We start from the raw sequence: 25,159 nt of genomic DNA on the forward strand, positions 1-25,159 counted from the left end.
GAAGCACACACCCATCTGGGGACTTAAATGACCCTAGAGCTGAGACACACATGTGAGTTTTGAGTCTTCATAAACATACTGAGGAAGCCAACCCTCCTTTTAAAATGACAAAAATTTAAAAGTAACATATGCTAAAATAATGTAAACATTTTGAGAACACTTTTGATACTTCTTCCTTTAGTGCTCAGATACTCCTGAGTGCAGGGAGTAAACATGTTTATGAAAATCAAGAAAGTTGCATGCCCTCTTCTGTCTCCTTCCTCCATGCAACACTTGCTCCTTGACCACTTATCTTTCGGTTGTATTTCTACTGGCATATAATGAAAAACTGCAAGATGTAGAGGAAAGAATGTGCATGACTCTCCCTGAACTCATAAATCAATGACATTAGGCAATACATGAAGAGCACCTATCAGCAAAGCACTAAAATCACTTAGTTGACAAGGTACACTAAATTACCAAATTATCAAAACCTGTGTTTTCCTTGATCTCATTACATTAAATATATTTTGTTGTTTCCACATGAAAAAGGTGAAAACCTTCAGTAACAAAGTGCTTTTGCATTCAAGTTCTCTGAATTTTTATTGTGAGAAACTCTCAGTCATTTTTAAACAGAGCAAAAACAAAGTTTCAATGTTTCTGACAAAACCACTGCATTTTACATCCTATTTTGAGAAAAATTAAGTCTTTTACTCCTAGTTTTGCTTCCTTAAATTTAAGGAAAACAAAATTAGCTTATTAAGATTTATAATTTTTAGTTCAGTTGGTCTTCTTGGTAGAAATTTCACTGAACTGTATTCCTACATTTTGCCTGTATGTTTTCGAACAAAAAGCATTTCAAATTCTTTCTGCTGGTCCTACAATCTAGTTGTCATACCTCCTTTAGCAATTTCAAACCAGAAGTTCACTGCTCAGTGTTTTAAAAGGCATCATACTAACTTTAACACTTGATCATGCCATGAACTAACACAGTGCATGACCTAATTGAAACATTTGAACGCTGTTTTACTGAAGTTGCATAAAATCAGGATAAACTTCGTACTGTTTACTTTGTATGGCTTGAGCAAATGTGGGAAGGTTGGGATGACTGGGAATTTTCCTCTCTCTCCAAAGAATTTTAAACCAACAGGCTTAGAGAGGGCCCCCAAAACGTTCCCCTTTAGCTCCCAAACTCCAGAGAGTGTAAAGGTTGCACATTATGCAGAGAATGATGCAATTTGATGTTGAATTTTACAGCTTCTCTTACTATTTGCACTAGAAAAAGAAACCTGAACTGCAGTTCAGACATTTCTCCTTTCACACACTTTCTTTGTTCATTTCCTGCCATCAGCACACGGCGCAACAGTGAAGCTAAGCCTCCTCTGACTCTATTGACGTGGAGTAAAACCTCCCTCCTGCAGGCACTGAGATTTCAGCTACACCTATGGCTTCGAGCACAGTTTGCACAGCCATAGCAAAAGCAACTACAAGTGCATTTCAATTGACAGGCCTATGCAGGAAGAACAGGGCAGATGCACAACGCGGTCGATCAGTTTACAATCCCAGTTATTTAGATCTCCCAACACCTTTCTCCCTTCCAGCAGAAACTGAAAATCATTTTTTAAAAAGGCTGAGAGACAGAAACTAATGGTTCACTTTAAAAAAACCTAAATTATCAACAACTACAAAGGTGAGCTCTCTAAGGACTATTTCTAAAGCAGTAAAATTTCCAGGTTGACCTTGAAATTTCAAAACATTGCTTCTGGTAAGGAAACATACCATTTTCACACTGACTCACTCTGAGGTATATATATTTATGTTGTTCTGTAACATCTATACATTCCAGGTTTTTGTTCTCTCAGAGGAAGACAAAGAATGCATGGAAATAGCTGTCAAAAGGAGATACTTTGTTTTGGATGTAATATCACTCTGGTGTCTTCACATTCGACCAGAGCATATGCCCATTTGTGGGTTTGGTTAATGTGGTATCTGTCCTGAGCAGCTCCACTGACTTCATTACAACTATACCAGTATAAAACTTGCATAGAAACCCAAAGCAAACCATGTGAAGTATTACTGCTCAGTGTGTGCCCACAAGTACAGCAAAACAGCAGACAGAAGCCTTATATATAAACATCCGTTTAAGAGCAGCTGTACAAGGCACCTCAACTCAGATGCAACAACCCATTAGTAGGAATTGTGCTAAGCAGCCTTCGCTATTTTTTCTTCAGTATCTAAAAAGCTCCTCATTTGTCATTCAGTGGGAATTTTCTGTAGCTATTCTGAAACACTTAAATCAATGACTAAACCATAGCGAAAGTAAGATAGGTTTTACCATTCAGTTCCACTGAAATAAAAGGCTGCAAATCAAGGCATTACACAAGTTCAACCCACGACTAACAATCTCAAAGAACCTGAATTTATCTGCCTGCTACCAACTCTCTATTCTTTGTTTTAACTGCAGGTGTCATGAGGTACCTGTGGCATATTTGTCTCTGATTTTCTAACTCACTAGTTTGGTTGACCTGAGTCTTTAGATCAGAACATGACAACAAAAAAGCAACCCAATAGTGAAGACAGTCGGCCCACAGCACCCAACACCCTGACCTCAGCTAGAAAACTTACAGCATCTTCAATGGAGTCCACATCTTGTATTTGTCCTACAAAGCTCTCATCCTGCATCATCCCTATTCATCTCAGAGGAAAGCATGACTGTACACAGTATGTCGGTACTACTGTTCATTTTTATCCTCCTTTGTGGCAAAATTAATCAGGCTTACACAGCTCTTTTTTAGAATTATGATTATATAAATATCACTATTTCAAACCATTTACATAAAAATTCTTTACAGGGTGGTAGACCAGAAGCATGGATACCACTCTTCAACTTTGCAGAGGTTTTTAAACTTCACATGGGTTAACCAATACCAAGTTAATGTCTGGCCAAAAGTCAAAACAATAAAGATTCAAAAGCCACAACATAGAACACACTGCCACAACACTTACAGCACAGTTGGCTTAAATGAGTTTAAGTGTGCTGGTGGTTCCCTCAGAGCACTTTCTGCTCTGTCCCTTGCTTTAGCATTAACACAGCTAAGACTACAGAAATTATATATGTTAGAATTAGTTTTAAACCAAATTGTTTTCCCTCATTCAGCTGAGTGCATACACACAAATGGCACAAGAAGCACAGAGAGGGGCCCGAAGGGACAGAAACAGCCAGCAACAGCTTTGAGCAACAGCCCACATTTAAACTGTTCAAGTCAATCATATGAACTGTATCATAACCCAGTGAATTCAAGAAATACAGACAGTTAAGGTAATATTTGCAAGCAGAAGTAGGACCTCTGTGGTATTTCCTAAATAACAGGTACCTAATCCACTTGCTCTTATCAATCAACTATCTCAACCAGTGTTTCCTTTTCCTCTTTCAAAGATGATGTAACTGATAACTACTAAAACTTAAAGCTAAGACTTTCAATACTCCTGCTTCTACCTCAGATTTGAAGGATTTGCATAGCCAAAGTTTTTCCATCTATACTGCTGAACCACTAAACCACCACAGATAGCAGCTGTGCAAGCAAACTTGAGCAGGGGGTGTGCAGGACAGCATATGCTGCACACCACTCCCTGGATCTCACCACACTATCACCACTAGAAGTAGCTGGAGAAGCCAAACCCTATTGGTCGACTCACTGGGTACTGCAGGGGCAAGTTTCTGTTCTCAGTGTACTGGCTTTTTCTAAGGCTAAACACCTTGTTTCAGAGGACCCACACTTAGAGGAAAGGATAAGAAATCCCTCATAATGAAAGCACCTGCCCAGAGCACAAGATGTGGGTTCCAGCCTCCCCTCTCGTGAGAGGGTCAAACAGGTGTCTCCCAGACAAACACCCTGCCCCTTCCAGGAAGATTAACAACACAGATTCAAATGAATAAAGTTCATTTGTGACAGTTGTTCTTTCAACCAACCTTCAGACCTTAGAAGCCTAGCCCATGGAAAAACGGCTTTTCCTTTTCCTATGTACACTTCATCTTTGCATTTGAGAGCCTCACTCCATTCCTTCCAAGATTTCAGCAGAAAATTCTAAAATACCATGAGAGAAGTATGTCCTTTGTCCCTCCTCCAACGTTTTGGCATTCCCTTTCTTACCTTCTCGGCGATAGCTGATTGCCACACTGCAAATACAACTGCTAGACATTGTCAACAATGTAACAAATAAGTTCATAAAATACAGAATATTTTTCATAAATCTTCAGGACATGGGCTGGAAGGAAAGAGTAGCTGGGGGGGGAAAGTCAGCTGAAGTACTTGTAATAGCTGTTTACCAGTAGTAGTGATATGCTAAATAATCACTTAAGTGATCTTAAGATGCAGAATGCAAAGAGGTTATTTGCTGACTTGCACATTCAGAAAGTAATCATTCTTCACATTAATCAAGTCCAAGTTCTGCTTTTTGGCAGCAGTTCTCCCCTAACAAGCATTTTCTTGTCAGTATTTATCTATACTAATTAGCTTACCAGCTTGAACAACTCTTATGAAACTTTTTTACCCCCTAACTTCTTACATTCCACTTTTGTGAAGGAACCCAAATTAATACCATGGAGTGCTGTTGCTTTTTTTTTAACTATGCAAATACACATAAATTTTATTGCATGACTATGGTAAATTCTTTCAATAGCTTCATAATGTTACCCTTTATAAAAATAAGAATAGGAATGTGACTGCAGGCTTTATGCTGTCTCTGTCAAGTAGAAGTTAAAATCCTCTCGTGCAAAGTCAGAGGCTTCCATTCAGCCAAAACTGCAAGAGGCTGCAAGTGACTGCAAGTAATTTGGCATGGAAATGAAATACATCCTCCAGAGCAACTGGATAAACACCAGTAATCCTGACATGGAGCCAGCCTACCTCCATCCTGGTCAGAGAATACATGTTGGGCAAAAACTTAGACTAAAGATCTGAAAACTAAAAAACCTTAGAACTAAAAAAATTACAAATGTCATTCTACAAGTTCTGTTCCCCTGACCTATTTCATCCTGTAAGTTTGGAATAGCTTCCAAAACAATTAATGAAGCTTATTCCCTTTTCTTCCTGTCATTTGTTGTATTTCCTTTTTCCTTATCTTAGCAGTTGATTTTTTAATTTACTTTTTTTTTTTTTCCCTTCATAAAATAGTAAAGTTTTGTATTTGCAAAGTATTTTGAATAATAATTTTTAGTAATGGAACATTTGACAAAATTCTGCCGACTCAAATTTAACTTTGAATTTCTAACCCTATGGTTTAGAAAGCAGAATTTTTGTTAGGGAACACTGTTTAACTTATTTCCTGCATATAAGATGGGAGAGAAACATCAAATGCTGATGTTAAGTCAATCACGTTTGCAGAATGATTGAATAAACACATATTTTTTTTCAAGGTAAAAAAAATGCAAATGAGAGTTCAGGAACTTGTATATTGTGCTCTGCTTAAGGCCTCTCTCTTTCTGTCTGACATTTTAGAAATCCATTAGAAACTCATCCTACCCATCCTATCCATTCAAAATGATGCTGCTAAGATTGTTTACTAATCCTTTTTCCACTTTCCTCTGAACAATGTCCATGTCCACTTTTCAAACTTTTCACCTCTATGATCCTTTAACTTTGCTTTCTACCCCGTCCCTTTAAGCCACCTCATCTGTAGATTGAAGCTGGAAAAGACATGTTACCTAACCTCCCACTAGCCTACTGTAAGAGTACCTACACTTAAGCATATATGTCATAATCATCCAACACCTAACACAGATTTATAATGTATGATGCCCTGATACCTTTTCTCTAAGGAATACACTGCAGTGTACGTAAAGAAGTTTCCTGATGTAATCTATGAAATATCTTCAGGATGTATCTGGATACTTGGTATAAATTGCCAACACTCCATGTCCCTAAGAAAGATCTGTACAGTATCTACTACATACACTGCCAGACCTCTGAGCAATACTGTACTACACAGCAACAGAACCATTTTCAGTCATCTGATATTAAACTACTCCAAAGATGCAATGGAATTAGTGATTTTGTTCTTCGTGCAAAGTAATTTCTCCCTTAAAAGTGAAGTTATATAAAGGGGCTGAAGCTTAAAGCAGCAGTGCCTGACACACATACATGCACACTGTAACAACAGAAAACCAAGGATTTAAAACTGAGGCTACAGGGAGGGGTAACCAGCTGTGGCATTTCTTACCTGCTATTGTTACATGTATCAGAGAAAGGTGGGGACCACCATTTTGAATATATCAGATAAAAACCGGACACGTTGATAATACCTTATTACAACTATTGCTTGCTCCCTCTGGATATTTTCATAATCGCATTCTCAGAAAAACTTACTTTGCACATCAAAACATTTTAGAATGTAAGCAAAAACTGCTGCTGGGACTTTCCGTGAGCTACACAAAAAATCCAACTGAAGAGCCTTTATGCAAGTATTTATCAGTCATCTGACAAACAGTGGCCGAAAACACTGCTGTAACTACTCATATGTATTTAGAATGCAAACGACCCATCTGTATATTCCATTACATCCATTTACATAATTCCAGGTAGGCCTAATGTGTTCATTAGGATTAAATGAACCTTTGAGATAATAAAGCTTCTTTCACCTTTAGACAATGCATATTTCTACTAGTGTTATTACATAAATTATTTTTAAATGCACAGTAATTGGCTTTAAAAAATTAAGTCTTTATTTTCAACTTGTGCCTCAATTATCACACTCAACAGAAAACAATGCAAGCTCTAAAACATAAGCAGAGGATACATATAGTATTTTCTGAAATCATATATTCTAAAAAATATCTCCAGTACTTGTATTGCAAACTCCAGGACATAGTTCTGCATTTATTCCATCACTGTGCATGCAAGCTTTTCCCAAATTCCTGCTCCAAAAAAGTTTTATGCAAAATCAAAATGGAACAAGAATGTCAAAATAGTAGTACTTTTAAAGATTGCCCCATTTTCTCATTCTCTGAAGAAGTTTCCCTGTAAATCAGAGTATTTAGAAAGCCCCAAACAGACTTGTAAGAATTCTGAACTATTATGCTAGGGGTACTGTAACAACTGAACAGTTTCCAGCTAGGAAAGCAACAGAATATACTTCTTTGCCTCTTAGTTGATTAAAAATTATTAATCAACAAGTGTCATTTTCCTTTCTGCCTATATCAGCTTTTACATAGTATTTCTGACTAAAAATATGTTCTCTGTAGTCCACTTCTCTTAATATTAGGTGTATAAAGGACATCAAGGAAGGCACTTCATAGCAGTTCAAAGAAAATGCCTACACATTGACATACTACAAATACTGTGAAGAAGTGTTTCAGGACTAGAATTTGACTAAAAGTTACATTTCTTAAAGAATTATCAACATACCCACTGCACATATTTTTAAGAGCAAAGAACCAAAGAAATTCATTGTGCTCAAGTTATTTAGAGAGATTGCAACAACAAAACACCTTCACTATATATATATTTGGGTTTTAAAAGCTCTATGAATCCAAGAGTAAAGAACAAAAAAAGGAAATTGTTTCCTCTTTCTGCAAGCAGGAGAGGAGCAGAGGTGTTTCCTATAAAGGAAATTGAAACAATTCTAAAGATAAAAGAGAAGCATTTCAAATGCACAGGAATTAAGAACTCTCATGTCATTCCGAGCTTTGTTTTCCCATTTTAAGCAATTAAACACAGAGAAATTATTTTAACTTAGAGAACCTAATAGACTCACAGCCCAAATATTTTACTTTCTTTTTTTTTTCTTTCGATATTTGAAAGATTTTTGGCAACTATGTATTAGAACATAGCTAGTAAAAAAAAAAACTGATCAGGAAAACTGGTTCTAGGTCACTAAAACTTTCACTGGAAAATATTTGTAATTTGCACATGTAGTTCATTTGCATTAAGCTAACAAATTTCCTGATACAGAGGAGCCTTTAACTGCCTACACAACAGCCACACAGTATTAGTCTAGCTAGGTAAAAACAGTCTATTCATCATCTTATAATGCTCATTTTAAGACTTGCCTACTACACCGGAAAATTTTTAAGGGGGAAAAATTTGGTGTGCTAACTACTTCACACTGTCTGCATGAATGGACATCATCATTCCATTTTAGGAAGGCGATAAGCCACTCACCAGAAGCAGTCTTACAGCAATTTAGGAGTTTCTGAGCAGGTAGCTCCTGAAAGGAAGCTGAGAAGGTTGATGTTCCCAGTCTTGTTTTCTCTTTCCCCATAGACTTAGAGAGTTGAATTAAGTGAAGTCTTTTTATAGACCCTTTTGCTTAGCAACAAGCTCATGAAAATATACAGAATTTTAATCTTTCTACATTTTTATTGCATCCACTAGCCACTGTAATTATCCCAATATCATATTTAATAAAGGGTTCTCCATCAAAAAACTTCACAGAATCACAGAATCCTAGGGGTTGGAAGGGACCTCAAAAGATCATCCAGTCCAACCTCCCTGCCAGAACAGGGTCACCTAGAGCACATCACACAGGAACATGTCCAGGCGGGTTTTGAATGTCTCCAGTGAAGGAGACTCCACAACCTCTCTGGGCAGCCTGTTCCAGTGCTCTGTCACTCTCACAGGAAAGAAGCTTTTCCTGGTGTTTACATGGAACCTCCTATGTTTGCACCCATTGCCCCTTGCCCTATCACTGGACATCACTGAAAAAAGCCTGGCTCCATCCTCCTGACACTCGGCCTTAACGTATTTGTAAACATTGATGAGGTCACCCCTCAGTCTCCTCTTCTCCAAGCGAAAGAGACCCAGCTCCCTCAGCCTTTCCTCATAAGGGAGATGTGCCACTCCCTTAATCATCTTTCTGGCATTGCATTGGACTCTCTCAAGCAGTTCCCTGTCCTTCCTGAACTGAGGGGCCCAGAACTGGACACAATATTCCAGATGAGACCTCACCAAGGCAGAATAGAGGGGGAGGAGAACCTTTCTTGACCTACTCACCACACCCTTTCTAATACACCATGTTGACTGCTCTTAATGACCCCCTCAACCTTGATATGCCTAGAGATAGTGCCAAGAATAAGTTGTTCCATCACCTCTCCAGGGATGGAGGTGAGGCTGACCAGTCTATAGTTACCCAGGTCCTCCTTCTTGCCCTTGTTGTAGACCGGAGGGACATTTCCTGTCCTCCAGTCCTCAGGCACCTCTCCTGTTGCCCACAACTTACCAAAGATGATGAAGAGTGGCCTAGCAATGGCCCCTACCAGTTCCCTCAGCACCCACAGGTGTGTTCCATCTGGACCCATCCGTTTATGGATTGCTTAACTGATCCCTAACCCAATCCTCATCTACCGAAGCAAACTCCTTTATCGTGACTTCTGGGGCTTTAGGGATATGGAGCTCCTGGGGAGAATCTGCAGCAGTAAAGAGAGAGGCAAAGAAGGCATTCAGTACCTCTGCCTTCTTTATATCCTCTGTCACCAGGGCACCCAGCTCATTCAGCAGCGGGCCTATATTGCCTCTAGTGTTAGTTCTATCTGAAATGTATTTGAAGAAGCCCTTTCTATTGTATTTTACCCCACTTGCAAGGTTTAGTTCCAAGGAGGCTTCAGCTTTCCTAATTGCCTCCCTACATTCTCTGACAAACTTTTTAACAATCAAGATGGCTTTGCATCCCAGTGAGGAAGTGAAGGAGCTGTTACATGGAGGGAACCTAAAGCACAAAGTCATAGAAAACTTTGCCAGGACTAGAACAGAAAATCTGTGGCACACACACTTCCTGGCTCCCAGCCGTGTGTCTCAACTGTAACAAATTCTTTCCTGTACATACACACACTGAAAGAGAAATTCTAGTAAACAGACAAAAAATGCTTCAGAAATCATCACCCACCCATGAAAATGACTGGATAAATAATAAACAGCACTCAGGGCAAAGAAAACACTGTCCTGCCAGGGTCTGTCTCCATTGTAGCAGGTAGCCCAAGTCCTTTTGCATAAGCCTGCTTCACCCAAGTGAGAACAAAAGCCTGTACCATGGTACAGCTGTGCCTCTACAAGCAACACTGGTTTTGTTCTAGAGTAATGGAGTTGCACGTGGTGCTGTGTGCATCCCTGACAAGCTTCATTTAACAGTGCATAGATTGGCTTTGGAAGCACTGCAAGAATTTATTACAATGCTATTAATGTTGAAGTTGTGGGGTTTTTCTTTAAAGTAAGAGCTTCTAGTAGTAGCATCAATACCAGACTAAATGCAGTACACGAGTCAAGTTCAAAATTCATTTTACTTTTCACTATAATTTGATGCCAGCACTGAAGACTAGTCTCAAACTCCATAGAAGCTGTTGGTGGCAGTGTCCTACAGCCATTCTACTAGCCCACTGCTAGGGTTATAACAACTTACTCTGTCTCCCTGTTCAACATTGGAATCGGTTTCAAATTCAAGACCATTCAAGGGTGTAAAGAGTCCTAGATATCTAAACTCAGGTATTTAAACTTATGTAAGAAGAATTAAGTGGTAACAGACTGAAGAAGTGTATGGAATCTGTTCACTGCTGAAGTGAGAGATGATTTCAAGCATTTCATCAGCTCTTAGCTTTAAGGAGCTCACACTCACTCTGCTTTCAATGCCTCTTCAAAACCCCCAGGAAGTCTGCTGATGGAAATGCAGTCTTTACTCATGTAGCATCAGCAAGAAATGACAGGTTCTAAGGTCCTAACTCATTCCCATCTCTGCTGCAGAAAGGCAGACAGACTTATACATGCATCTCCCTGCAATGGCAGCATTGTTTCCTTAGAAGAAAAAAACCCTCTCGGCATATAGGGCCATCTCTACAGCTGCTTCCTCCTGGTTCCCACCTCCCCATCCCAAAGGAAAACTTGCCCAAGGTGCAGGAACAAAAGCAAGGTCATTACCACATTAATTCTTCCTCCATAATGACTGATAAACTTTATTTTTTTTAAGCATTGGGGCTTACTGAAGGCTCTTCCAAACCTGGCAGCAGAGAGTTCTGCAAGGCAACCCAACGCCAGGAAAGCGCGCCATGAAGCCTCCTCCCGGCTCACGCTAGAGCCCAGAAGGGAAGCTGCTCTCAGCTCCCTCAGGTCATGGTGCACTAACACAAGTTTTTCAGCTCAGAGCAGCCTGCGCAAGTTACAGCACTGCTTGGTAACTATCAGCCACATCTCATGTAAGAAAAGGGGTATGCAATTCACCTTTGCCATTTGCACATTTACACTAAAATGAGTCAGACTGCCCGCTCAGTCGTATCCCTCTTCACTGAAACCTGATACAAACTAAAAACTTGTCAACTTGGGGTTTTCAAATTTTCTTCTGCAGGTGGAGAAACCTTGCAGCTGAATACTATTTCTGGATGCATAAAAATACAACTTATTTCTTCAACTAGTGTAAAGTGTATATATTGTTCTGCACCAAAAAGGTGCAGGTGCAAGAGGAAGTTCCAAAGACAACAAAAGCATATACCCAAGCCCCTAAAATACTGCCCATGGTCACAAAAGGAGCAACAACATGGGCCACAGCAAGGCAGGGGCTCTGACAGATGAACTGAAGGCTGAGGATGCACCATCACAATTGCTCTTAATGTACATTTACTGTGCTAAAATGGACAGCGCCTCTGTGCACCCAAACCTTCGCCCAAACAGAAAATGAAATACTAATGAATGAGACACACTCATTTCCATTAATTTATCTCTCTAAATGTGAATTATTGCTTGAGGTTTTGACATGTGACATCAAATTTCTCTATTTCAGTGACTTTCATTCCAGTAACTGAGCCTGCCTCACACAGTTTTCCTGTGCAAATGAAGCCAGAACTCAGAGCTCCCATGGCCCAATGTGAAACTCAGGGACTCTGACAAGAAATCTTCCCTTCACCCTGCAAGGCTTTCAAGAAAAGAAACAAAATGTAACCACATGTGATGACTCCTTTTCTGAAGAAAGCCAGGTAAGGCAACTTTATTCCAAGGTACAATTTAAGATGGACACACAAGAGACTCTGCCAAGACCAGATTTTCATTTCTTGCTGTCTTAGAAGTGGAAAATGCACTACACTTTACAGTTAAGTATGGATATCAAAAATAGCGAAAAAGGTTTCTTGTGGTTATACCCTATTGAAGTGAAACTGCTTGATTTTACCTCAAAATCAAAGTGAAAGAACTTCAGAGTGGAAACTCATCAAGAAAACTTGAAATAAAATATGTGAGACCCATTTTTGCATGTTTCTGAATTTTGTCTGGCATACTTCACATTAAGAAACTACGCCAAAACCCTGTGAAGTGCTATTATTTACTCTCCTTTGGAGCAGACTAGAAAGGTTTTGCCCAGAGCCTTGCTTAGGTACAACTGATTAAAATCTAGTTCAAAAGAACCATGCCACCCAGCCAGATATGAAGAGATTTGTTATTCTAAGACTTAGAAATAGACTGGTTTTGATGCCAGAAGTGAGTCTATCCAAGCTGTTGTTAAATAAATGAGTCTGTCTAAAGTGAGATTTATCTCCTATCTGCCCCTAAAGGCAGTAAGAGCTGCTTTTTTTTATATTTACTTAACAATTTAATTAGTTACAACATGTTTTTGCTTCATTAATCAGTGACTAATGAGAGTATTTTGTGCATGTGCAGTAACTGGACTCTTTTAAATTAGCAGAAACAATTGCATAGCACAGTATTTATTTTGGCATATTAATTCTGTGCTTGAAGAAAATGTTTTCTGTACCACCATTTTTTTTTTTTACGTGAAGTACTTTTTTGTAAAAAGAACCATCTTTCTGATAACAGAGCCTAAGATATCCACCGTCCAGCAACACCATATCAAATGACCCTTAAACCCTGGATGTGTTTAAGGGTCGTTTGGATGTGGTGTTGGTGGACAGGGTTTAGGGGAGAACTTTGTGGAGTAAGGATGACGGTTGGACTCAGTGATCCCAAGGGTCTTTTCCAACCTGAACAGCTCTGTGATTCGATTCGATTCGATTCTATTCTATGATTCTATATGCTTTCCAATCCGGAACAAATTAAAAATTTAGCCTCCCACTGCAACACATCACAGTCCTAGGAATATCCAAGAGCAATCCACAGATTCATAATCTTTATGACCCTCAGTAATTATTTGGTTCAATGATTTAATTACCTATCCATGTCACTTTGCCCCTCCTGACATCTATACTGGTGCATCATGGGAATCATGAGAGATCAGCTGATTTCTACTGATTAATGTGTTATCTATCACAAGCAAAGGTATCTATAAAGAAATGTAACATTAGTTCTATCCTACATAAAACATAAAATCCCACAATTACTATTATCTCCAAAGAAAAACAGGCATTTTAAGGTGTGAGTTGTTCAGACACTGAAAAGTCTCTTCGTAACTGAAAAAAAACTTTTGCATGGCAGCTTCCAGAGTCCAGCCACGCTGACAAAGGACCTTTGGGGCAGTAGGGAAAGAGTTAACAGGAGGCTGCAGCTGCAGCAGCACTCTGCTGGTGACCATTTGCACGCCTGCAAGGTACAGTCCCAGCAGACCCATTATCAGATTAGGGGAAGGCAAACAAACTGAATTGAAACCATTCTTCAGAGTCCGACCTCTTCTTCCTGTGATGTCATGCTACAAATTGCCCGAGCTCTCTTCCCTCCTCTCCAGAAGGAGCCGGGCTGGGGAGAGGCTGCCAGGGTGCAGGACGTGAGGGCTGTGCTCTGCAGGAACAAACACGCTCTGGAATTTCATTTCTGCCCTCGCAAGCAGCTTGCTTCCCGCCCCGTGGGGCCAGCCAGCCAGCCAGCCAGCGCTCGGAGGAGCCGAAAAGCTGGTTTTACAGACAGAAGGCTGAGGGAGAAATGCAAACGCAGACACTTTGTGGCGACCAGGAAATCGTTTCCTACAACGTACAGTCCCAGTAAATTTGGATGGACAAGACTTTGCCGCCACCATCTGCAGCCAGCAATAAGGCAGAAAGTTCTACAACAGCTTCAGCAAATCAAGGGGGGAAATGGAACTAAGTGAGCTTCAAGGCGACCTCATCTGCCACAAATGACACGGTTTCTGACTCTCGAAGAGCGGCTATGTGATTACAAATAGCACTTGGAAGAGAACAGTGACCTCCTGGTGATTACTGCTGGAGATGTGCTCCCCTGCTGCAGAGCTTGTGCTTCTCCCCTGAAGCTGTGCAGTGCCACGAGCTTACCAAATCTCAGACTTCAAAAACATCTGCAAATTCTTCTGGGATTTGAAAAAAGTTGCAATAGAAACACCAGAGAAACCTCCAAATCGCAGGGATTTTAAATATACCATTATAATGGTAAGCTCCAATTGTTCCACTGAGGACTCCTTTAAATATACTTTATATGGCTGTGTCTTTAGCATGGTGTTTGTTCTCGGCCTCATCGCAAACTGTGTTGCTATCTACATTTTTACTTGCACGTTAAAAGTACGAAACGAGACAACAACTTACATGCTTAATTTAGCAATATCAGACCTGCTTTTTGTGTTTACGTTACCCTTCAGGATCTATTACTTTATAGCACGAAACTGGCCGTTCGGAGACATCCTTTGCAGGATTTCTGTCACCCTCTTCTACACGAACATGTATGGGAGCATTTTATTTCTGACTTGCATAAGCGTAGATCGCTTCTTAGCCATAGTCCACCCCTTTCGATCCAAGACTCTCCGAACCAAAAGGAATGCAAAGATTGTCTGTGTTGCAGTGTGGACAACCGTGCTGGCAGGCAGCACACCAGCCAGCTTTTTCCAGTCTACAAACCGCCGCAACGATACTGAACAAAGAACCTGTTTTGAAAACTTTTCAGAGGACACGTGGAAAACCTACCTATCCCGGATTGTTATCTTCATTGAAATAGTCGGGTTTTTTATTCCTCTCATCTTGAACGTGACCTGCTCTACTATGGTCTTACGGACTTTGAATAAACCGCTTACATTAAGTCGGAATAAATTAAGCAAGAAAAAGGTACTAAAAATGGTTTTTGTCCATTTGGTAATATTCTGCTTCTGTTTTGTGCCTTATAACGTGACATTAATACTTTACTCCCTTATGAGAACACAGACCTGGATCAATTGTTCAGTGGTAACTGCAGTCAGGACTATGTACCCTGTCACGCTGTGCATCGCTGTTTCAAACTGCTGTTTTGACCCTATAGTTTATTACTTTACATCAGATACAATTCAAAATTCAATAAAAAAGAACCGTTCCACTAGAACACGGGACATCAGGTTCTCCGAAAGGCCAGTTTCAGAAAACTTCATTCAACACAGCCTTCAGACTATAAAAATGAAAATATTTGACAATGACTCTACAATATAAATGGAATTAAAAGACTACTTGGGACTAAACTGGAACTGGAAGCCTGCACATTTCTTCAGCTGGGGAAATATATTCTGATATGTAAATGTTACGCTTCTGTTGCATCATAAAAAGTTTATGATAAGACTGTAAAAGTGTTAAGAATAATAGTACACAGAGCAAGTATCTTAAGAATTTAAGTCAAATGTCTGTTCTGACAGGTTGTATGTTAGAAAGGAACTTCTGGTTTCAGATTAGGTTAACCAAAGTCCAAAGGCTCTCTGTCAAGTCAAACACAAATTATAAAGTAAGTGGTTTTTTTTCTGAAGTTAAAACAATTGCTCATTTTTTTAAATTACACCAGCTGCCAAGTTACTGAGGACAGAGGTGAAACTACCTGGTTTACACTGCAGGATCCAGTTGCTGAGGAAAACAGCAGTATTTATCATACCCCTTCAGCTACTGTGCCTGCTCTGGAGTCTCCTCTATCTTACTCCTCTGTCCTGTCCTCACCCCTGGTACCTTTCTTTTTAGGGACCACTGTACTCCTAAGAGGTTTCAATTAATAGGCTACAAGAACTTAATTTCTCCCAGGTTTATCTGATAAAACGTAAGATCCACAAGTCTGGCCCCCATAAAGCAATTAAATCCTCTGGTAGTTTAGGGCATCTGGAAAAAAGTCAGACAAACTGGTTTTTCTTCTCACCTCTGTCTCAGATGTCTGTGTAATTATAACAAAATAACCTGTGATGACTAAAGTTAGTGCTTTAGGTACAGTACCACTTTATTAAACTCTTTTGTGAGAAGTTCTTCAACTCAACATGACTTCTGAGCAAAATAACATCCTCCAAATAAGGTAATTCAATCTCAAAGTAGTAGTTTCTTAGAAAAATATGACCTTTGCTAACTAGAAATGAGCATGTGCATCAACTCAAATATTTCTTCTAGGAAACTATTTAGTGTCCCCTAAAGAAATTCAAAACACACTCATTTTTAGAGTGAAACTTCCTCTCAAATCTTTGTGTCCTAGAAATATTTTTAACATAAGTATTAAAAATTACAAATGCTATTTTGTTGCAAATTTCATAAAGTATAAAAATAAATTACTTGGGGGTAAGTGCCGGCAAAATTAATCATGACTTTCTGAAAAGTCAAAGCCATGTGAAAGGAGAAATCTATGTATATGACTGTTACAAACAGGCATATATAGACAAAAATGCTTTAAAACATCCTGCTACGTGTTTCCCAGCTATTAGAACACTGTACATTTTCCTCAAAATTAACATCGCTGTAAAAGTAAATAAATGTCCAGAAGGTAAAAATAAGTAGTAAGTGTTGGTTTTTCCTCCCCAAAAACAACTGAGTCAAGAATAAGAACTGAGTTACAATTAATTTGCACTTTAGATGTAGGGCAGTCAGTTGCAACACAGATACAACATTAGTAAAAATGAGGCATTTTCACTTTGGGGCAGTTTACAGAAGCATGAATTGATGTTGGGAGAAAACACGTTGAGCTGTCAGAGCACACGAAGTGTTCGCTGACTGAGTTTACTTCTCTTTGCAAAGCTTTTGCTTAATTGTTATAAATCAACTGTATCTTGCCTACTACTACTGGAAAACTGAGTTACTTGAAGGCTACTAGAAACGAACGCTGACTGAATTCTAAATTTAACAGCATTTTAAATCTTTATACGCACAATTTATAAAAGGAAAATTCAAGTAGTGTGAGCTTAAGCTACCAAGGGAGCACGGATACAAACATCTGTGTAATATCCGAAAATAGGCAGTTATCTTAGCTAGGAATCCTAGTCTTCTGATTCATATCTGTATTCAGAAAAACAGACAAAGCCCCCAGCATGAGTAGAATTCTGCACATTTTCTATATGCTAGTGACAAATGTAGTCACTGACAAATCCGAAGTTCAAAAGCCAGACAGATGTGCATCTCTAATGTCACAACGCATCTCTCTCTCCAAAGAGCCTGTTTAATATTAGGCTGTCTCCAAAGGCTGTGAGACTAAAGCCCTTAATGTCACTGCTGGGCTCTGTTTCTGAGCTTCTGCTCTCCCTGAGCTTGGCAGAGCTGTTACTCGTTTCAGTGGCAACTTGGTCAGCAATGCCTCTGCATTACAGCAGCCAGCGTGCTAGAGCCTCACCCTGCTGAAGAGAAGCTGCTGTTTCTGAGATTACGAAACTGCAGGGAAAAAAATGAATTGAAAAATCACTGACTTAAAAGCAGAACAAGCAGATGAGTCGCATGCATGCGTTACACCCCTTTAAACCAGACTTTCCTTGGTGTGTTAGCTCAGAGTCTGGGGAAGCATGAAGAGTAGGTCTTTTCAGCAGAGCCTGCCTTGGACTCATTTCCTAGGACAGTAGCTTCTGCTTTTTATAATAGCATAGTGCAACACAGTACAGGACCTTTCCAACCAGTTAACAGCTTGATATCTTTAAACTGTTTGATGAAGCTTTATATCCTTTATTATTACATTCTTTTTACGGGGGAAAAAATATAACAAAGAAAAAAGAACAGTGAAAAAAGCAACATACATAATTTACAGAATCTGACCATTACTTGAGAAATTCCCAATTTGACTGATTCAGAAGAGGGTGAGTGAACCTGTACCTCCCACAACAAGCTGGTATCATGCCAAGCTACCAGCTATTCAGCACTGGATGAGGTTTTCTCCACCAGTTTTGCAACAAGATTATCCTGGAGAGCTGTGGATGGGGCAATGTCTTCTCAATTACATTCCTGAATAGCCAAACTCCTTCCCTTTGCTCCTGCATTCGATACAAACTCTTCTATCTCACTGGTAAGAGCTTATGCCAAAATTTAAATCTAGATGAGGGAATCATGCCTAAGCATCTCAACTAAAATAAGGCTTATACTGTCAGAACTCCCGAGCATCTGAATGTGTTGCATTCAGCACTTCCTAATACTACTTGTTTTTACCCCTATGCCTAGGCAAGGGGGTTAGGAAATCAGGTTTAGGATCAAATCTTATAGATGTGTTCTTTGTAGTCTGGTTTCTTAATCTACAGAGTGCAGATACTACACAGTTACCATACAAATAAAAGCAGAGAAAATATAGCTGATCACAAGCATTTTTAATCTAAACCACGGTAGGCAGCTGTTGATAACTAGCTTATTAACTAAGTTTCAAAAGAGAAGGAAAACGAAACAAACTTTCTGTCAACACCATTACTTTCAAAGCAAACAATTTCCCATTTTATACTCTCCATATTGAGCTTGACATTTTAATTTCTGGTTTAAAAATATTTGTGCCTATCTTTGACATTTAAAGAAACATCAATAACAAGTCAAATACACCTTTTTATTTTTTCATCTAAAAGTGGTTTAAAAAGGTGACACTTCAGGCAGGTAAGAAATCCTTAACTGGAATCAACCTCCAAACTTTTTTTTCTTAAGGAAGAAACCCTAGTCATAGAAAAGACTGGAGAAGAGCTTGCGTATGGAGGCAGAAGATATGAGTTGCTGTACTGGATCCAACCCCAAACATTCAGCTAATTTACAGTCCTGCCTCCAACAGCAGTCAAAGCTGGATGCCTAGGGAAGAAGACAGAAGGACAGGCGTACAAGACTTTCTCTTGTCCAAGTGCTGTCCCACTTCACCAGTTGTATCTCAGGACTTTCTGGGTCAGATGAGTTTCTAGGTTCAGCAACACTACATTTTTTTCTTAGGTGAGCTTGGCCTTTCTCCCTCTGAACTCATGTAAATTTTTCAACAACCACAGCATTCTGCAGGAAAAAGTTCACATTCTGTGTCTGTGAGGAGAAGGAACAAAACAAACCTCCTTTTGTTTCAAATCCACTAGTATCTTTACTGTCCTCTCATTTCTTTTGGAAGAGGCAAGGAGCACCTGATTGCCATTCAGCCCTTCCACATCACTCCTAATGAGACAGTCTTCTGTTGCCTCTTGCAAATGAGAAAGTGACTTTCATTTGTAAATTCAACCACCATTGTTGCCAAAGATGAGATTTTCAGAATTACATAAAGAATGCAGCTAAAACTACAATGAAACAAGCAAGGCTCACTTGGAAGCTTTTAACTTGAAAATACCACTTGAGCACAGTATCCTCTAGCATTATTTATTCTTCCAAGTTATTTTCTAGGAATTTTATCAATGAAGAGCATTTTTTTTTCATACTTTTCCAGCAGTAAATGTAATATTATAAGGTTCTTGCACCTGGGCAGACCTGTAAATCCTGACAAGTTCCCTTTTTTGCTAGACTATTATAATTTATACCTCAAGGTTACTGGCATTTGAGCATCACTAACAAAATGAAAGAGGATACATATCAAAAGCTAAGGTAAAATGTAAATCAGAACTATTCTAAATCTGGAAGTTGTAAATGCCTGGATTGCATTTGTTATGCAATTATCAGATTGCTGAAAAAATTGTAGAAAAGAACTGACAATCACCAAATTAGCATGTTTTCAGAATGTATTTAATAGAGCTCATTTAGGATGAATGCAAATTCAGAAAGTCACACTTTAAGTCTAATACTTCTGCAAGAAGCTGGATAGAGAAGTTTGTTCTAATCCTCTAATTCTGCTTTGACACTGAAGACTCACATTTATCACATCTGCCCCCATCCAGTTCCTGTTATGCAACTGTTTATAAAGCAAGCCCAGTTTTTCCCGTAAGAAAACTGAACTTATCACAAAATTAAAACAAACAAAAAGAACCTTGCACACACCCTCTGGTCTTCCATAAAACCTATCATTTTGCTGGAAAACTAACAATTCCAGAACTGAGAATTTAGATTTCTAATTAATTTTTTTTCTATTTGACAAGCAGTCTGTCCCCGCTAGTTACAACAAAACTAAGAAGTTTTCTAGTTTAAACATGAGAATCAAACCACAACCAACGACAAAGGAAGGCCTCTAGCAAGAAGTTCCTATCTTTTCATAAAGAGATAAAAGATTACTTTTGCACACAGACAGCTTTGAGATTTGCCTTAACTCCACTTTTCTTAAACAGTGAGCTGCTTGCCTTAAAGAAAAAAATTCTTAAATAACAGCGCTAGTAACAGGAGGCACCCAAAACTAATGCCATGATCTTGGGAATAATATTAAGTCTATCTCACATGAAAGCAACTGTTGCTATGTTAACTCTTCTGCTTTTCAGATAAATTCTGCAAAAATTGCTGCTTTAAGAAAGTAAGTCAATTGTACACATTAGTTTCAAGTCTTAGCCCTTCTGTAAAATGATGCAACATTAGATCTATTAAAGATCTACTAATATTTGGAAGTTTGTCCTGGCAAGGACTTCCTAAAAGCAACTATTAATGTAATAAAAACTGAAGACACTCCTGGTCACTGGATTACAAAAAAATTAATAACTCATCACAGCATCAAGAACCACACTTAAGTTGAAAACATCTAAAATAAAATTTTGATGCTTTTACAAAGTAGTAAAAGAAGTACTCACAGCATTGCAGATATTTCTTAATGGAGAAATTTGTGAAGTGTATAACAAAATACAGCAAAAACCTGAGAATAGAGATGGTGAAGCAAGTACTAAAATATCTGCCTTTCCAGCCCTAACAAAATTAAGTTTCATTAATGAAACCAAATCGAAAAATTCTTGGTCTACTTGTTTACCTAAGTTATTACAAAGGCATGTGGTGATAGGACAAAGGGGAATGGTTTTAAACTAGAAGAGGGGAGATTTAGGTTAGACATTAGGAATACATTCTTCAGTGTGAGGGCAGTGAGACACTGGCACAGGTTGCCCAGGGAAGTTGTGGCTCCCCCTCCCTGGAAGTGTTCAAGGCCAGGTTGGATGGGCCCTTGATCAACCTGGTGTAGTGGAAAGTGTCCCTGCCCACACAGGGGGGTTGGCACCAGATGATCTTTAAGGTCCCTTCCAACCCAAACTGTTCTGTGATTCTATGATTTAGCACTTTTTCACTGAAATAAACTTTACCATAAATACTGCAAGCTCACGTTGTGTTTCACATACTCCTGGGAGTGGGTAAGTGCGGGGGAAAAAAAATCGGCAGCAATTCCTGTACAGATAAGATCTGTGAGTCTTTCTGAGCTGCTGGAAGGTGCCAACAAGCACAGAGAGAACATGCCAAGCACAGGCTCTGTTCTGGACCCCACTAACTCCCAAGTGGGAAGGACAAGGTGTAAACATTTCAGGTACTTACCCAAGCCAGGTTCAGACTAGGTATAGTCTAGCCGGATAAGCCTGAAGCCTCTGCTCAGGGGTTCAGGAGAACACCAAGCACACAGGTCCAGATGTTGGTGGCAAAGCACTTGGCTGTACCATAGGCACTTACCAGCCTGTGCCATCCCATTCTGACAAGCATACCCAATCCAAATGAAGAGCTTCAAGAAAACCTAGAGGGAGTACCTTTCTGGAGGACAGTGAGTACTACTCCTACTCAACAGTTGTAAGCAGGGGGATCCTTATCCCTGGCAAGGACTTGCTATTCTTGGAAAGTTACTGTAAGTAACTTTACAGTAAAGTTACTGTATCACTCAGTGATACAGTCATGTAACTGAAATACCACACATTTATACAATATAAAAGCAGGCACAAAAGCACTTACTTGGCCTACAAAAAAACCAAAACAAACCCCATGCATTTATGCATGCAATAATTTAAGGAAAATACAGCAAGCAAAGAGACAAAAGCACATTTCCAGTGACATATAATTTGGCTGTTTGAGTTTGTCAGGATACTGTTATCCCCTTAAGAGCTTGAAAATCGAGCATATAGCTGGAAAAACATCTCCACATCAGCATGTTTGTTTGGCAGCTACTTTGCTTCCTAACAGAAGCTATTTCTATCTTCTATAGAAAAGTTGACTACAGAATGGCTCAAATAACACAGCAGTGAGGACAGAAAGAGCAACAAAAGCTTATGACAGTTATTTAGAACTGTGGCTCATAAAAAAAGGAAGACTAAAAAAAACCCAAAATAAAATTTCATTCTACCCATTTCACCGGATTTGTTTCACTACAAACATTTACAAAACTACAAAGTTAGAGAGCATAATTCCATCCAAGGAAGAAGCAGCAGGGATATGGCCACAGAATTTAAACCAAGCATTATTTACTTTTGTAAAGGAGACAGCCATGTCAAACTTTCCCCAGTTCAGCAAGTTTTCACAAAATTCCAGAACTGCAAGCATATGTCCCTGATCCATGCTCCACAGGGGCAACCTTTAAACATTCCTACAAAGCATTTGCAATGCAGTTTATTGCAGTGCTGCAAGATTAAAAGCTAGCAGAGTAGGACTAAAATGAAAGTCCTTCAACTGTGGTATGACCACCAAAATTTTAGACAATATAAAAAAAACCCCAAACTTGAAAAGCAAGGATTCCCAGAGAACTATTTCATTACTTTTTGTTAAATTCTTACAAATAATCAGGGCAACCTTAAGGAAAAAAAAAAAAAGAAAAAAAAGAAAAAAAAAGGCATATCATGCTAATCAAGTCTTATATCTGTGGCTAACTCTGTACTTGGGGCTAATACAGACCCAGCAAGGTATCTTTATAACTCACCAACAGAGCTGCAAAGCTCCACTGAGCACAGGCTACAAAACCCAGCTCCTTGTTACAGCTGTAAATCTATAGTCAGAGAGATCAAGACACATCCTCTGTTTCTGTAGCCACACTGATAACACTACACGATCTCTGCATAAACAGGAACACTGACTATAGGCGATACAGCAAAAGTAGCCACCTAAAGTAAAACTAGGCATAACTAAGCAACTACCTCTTGCTAATGTCCCCTTAATGCTGAAAGCAAGGGGGAAATGCCATTATGAAAAGTAATATTAAGGATAGGATCCACTTCTACTAACCATAACAGACTAACATTATACATCTAGTTTAGCTTTTGCATTGAGACAGATGCTCTCTACAGTGGAGAGAGGTACCTTCAAAAAGTAAATAATCCCATTTTAAAATACCTGTTTGAGATAAATATAATTAAATGTTTTCTGGAAGTCCAGCTCTGTCTCAAATATAGAGAGAGCCTAAATATCTAAGTTATAGAAGTTTTAAAATTTTAAAGACTCATATACCCCTAATAGGAGAAATTCTACACTTTAAAGCAGTAGATGAAGCAGAGAAAAACTTTAATCCTTAATCAAGAATGACATCCAAATTTCACAACATGAAAACTCCCCATAGTTGCTGTGTCTTAAGTAATCCCTTTGGTCGTGTTTGTACTTGAATCAAAATAGCATCTTAAGGGTTGGGCTGACTTGGTATACCAGATAAATCCATTAATACTGTGCTATTGTAACCAATGTCTTAACAACCCTAGTGAGTGCTTTGTACACTTCGTGAGTGCCTACCAAGAAGTGAACACATTGCCAACACAGACAAAAGCAGGAAACACAGGACCTCAGCTTTAAGTGTTCTAGTTTCATTTCCAGTAGCCTAGAGGATTTGCTTGGATGGTAACACCCAAGCAAGAATAACAGCTTGAGTCATCCTCACGATAAATAGGAGTGGCAGGGAAGATTTTCAAAGTGATGGTGCAGACAGTGAGACTATCATTCAGTATTCTTCCTGGTTTTTCAATTTGCCTTCAGCTGTTAAGGCAGATAAAAGTTTCGAGCCTCAAAAAGCACATCATGATTTCTATAAAAGGAAGCACTTCAGGAGTACTAGAAAGGCATGGCAGAAACAGTCTTACATATTTCATGTACATATTTATTAAAAAGTGTGTGTGCATGTATATATATGCTTAAACTAAAATAGCATATAAGCATATATTTATATTCTACTATATGGTATATTCATAAACACCCCAAAAGCAACCAGACTTCTAAGAACGCACCTTATATGATTAAGCTATGACAACAGAAGTGTTAGAGGTAATTCATGACCTTAAAAAAAATAGGCAGATGCAGCAGAACCAGTATGATCATTTAGCACTATCACGCCAAGCAGAGGGTAGCAGTCACCCCTCTCTCATCACACATACTTCTGGAACACGTATATGATGCAAGCAGAAAAATATATTTAGTATGTACAGACAGAAAACCTCAAATCAACTCTCACTTCCTTCTTTAAAGTTAAAGCTGCAGCCTCCTAGCATAACTTTTTTGAAAGGAGCATGGCAAGCATATGAAACGGCATCGTTTGGTAACCCTTAGCATACTTTCTTCCCTCTAAGAAAAACCCAAAAAACTCCTACATTAGAAATCATTGTCCATAGCAACCTCCATGCTGAGACAGGATAATAGGTGCCTAAAATCCAGGAGAGATGGGTGACGTCTGGAAGAGCAATCTAATGCCTACAATTCTTGAGGTGCCTGACTTCACACCAGTGAGGTTCCTTAGGTGGTTCATATCCTGCCAGTGAGTGTGCTTGCAAATGCTGTCACTCTGGATGAGCCAAGCATTTCTTTGTGCCTAAGGCTGTCTCACATTCAGAAATTAGGTATTCACAGAATCACAGAATCCCAGGTTGGAAGGGACCTCAAGGATCATCTGGCCCAACCTTTCTAGGTAATACTATCATTCATATGAAATGGCTCGGCACCCTGTCAAACTGAGACTTAAAACTGTCCAATGTGGGGGAATCTACCACTTCCCTTGGGAGACTATTCCAATGTTTGATTGTCCTCATGGTGAAAAATTTACCTCTTGTGCCCAATGAGAATCTCCCCAGGAGCAACTTGTGCCCATTACCCCTTTTCTTTTCAATGTGACTCCTTGTAAACAGGCAGTCTCCACCTTCTCGGTAGCCACCCTTTAAGTACTGGAACATGGTAATAAGGTCTCCCCAGAGCCTTCTCTTTTCAAGGCTGAACAAACCAAGTTTTCTCAGCCACTCCTCATCTGGCAGGTCCTCCAGTCCTCAGATCATCCTTGTGGCCCTT

The 25,159-nt window shown here is 39.2% G+C and overlaps 2 protein-coding genes across 2 annotated transcripts in view; one reads left to right on the forward strand and one right to left on the reverse strand.

Annotated features, from left to right (window-relative positions):
• The window catches only part of RB1 (RB transcriptional corepressor 1), an 85,516-nt gene that overhangs the window by 18,803 nt on the left and 41,554 nt on the right, over positions 1-25,159 (reverse strand). The window lies entirely within an intron of this gene.
• LPAR6 (lysophosphatidic acid receptor 6) lies at positions 13,640-15,389 on the forward strand. Its single transcript, XM_051635139.1, has one exon. It carries the CDS (start codon positions 14,276-14,278, stop codon positions 15,296-15,298), a length of 1,023 nt encoding a protein of 340 aa, XP_051491099.1. The 5' UTR covers positions 13,640-14,275; the 3' UTR covers positions 15,299-15,389.

This window comes from Apus apus, chromosome 1, assembly GCF_020740795.1.
Source record: "Apus apus isolate bApuApu2 chromosome 1, bApuApu2.pri.cur, whole genome shotgun sequence".
Taxonomy (NCBI): Eukaryota; Metazoa; Chordata; class Aves; order Apodiformes; family Apodidae; genus Apus; species Apus apus.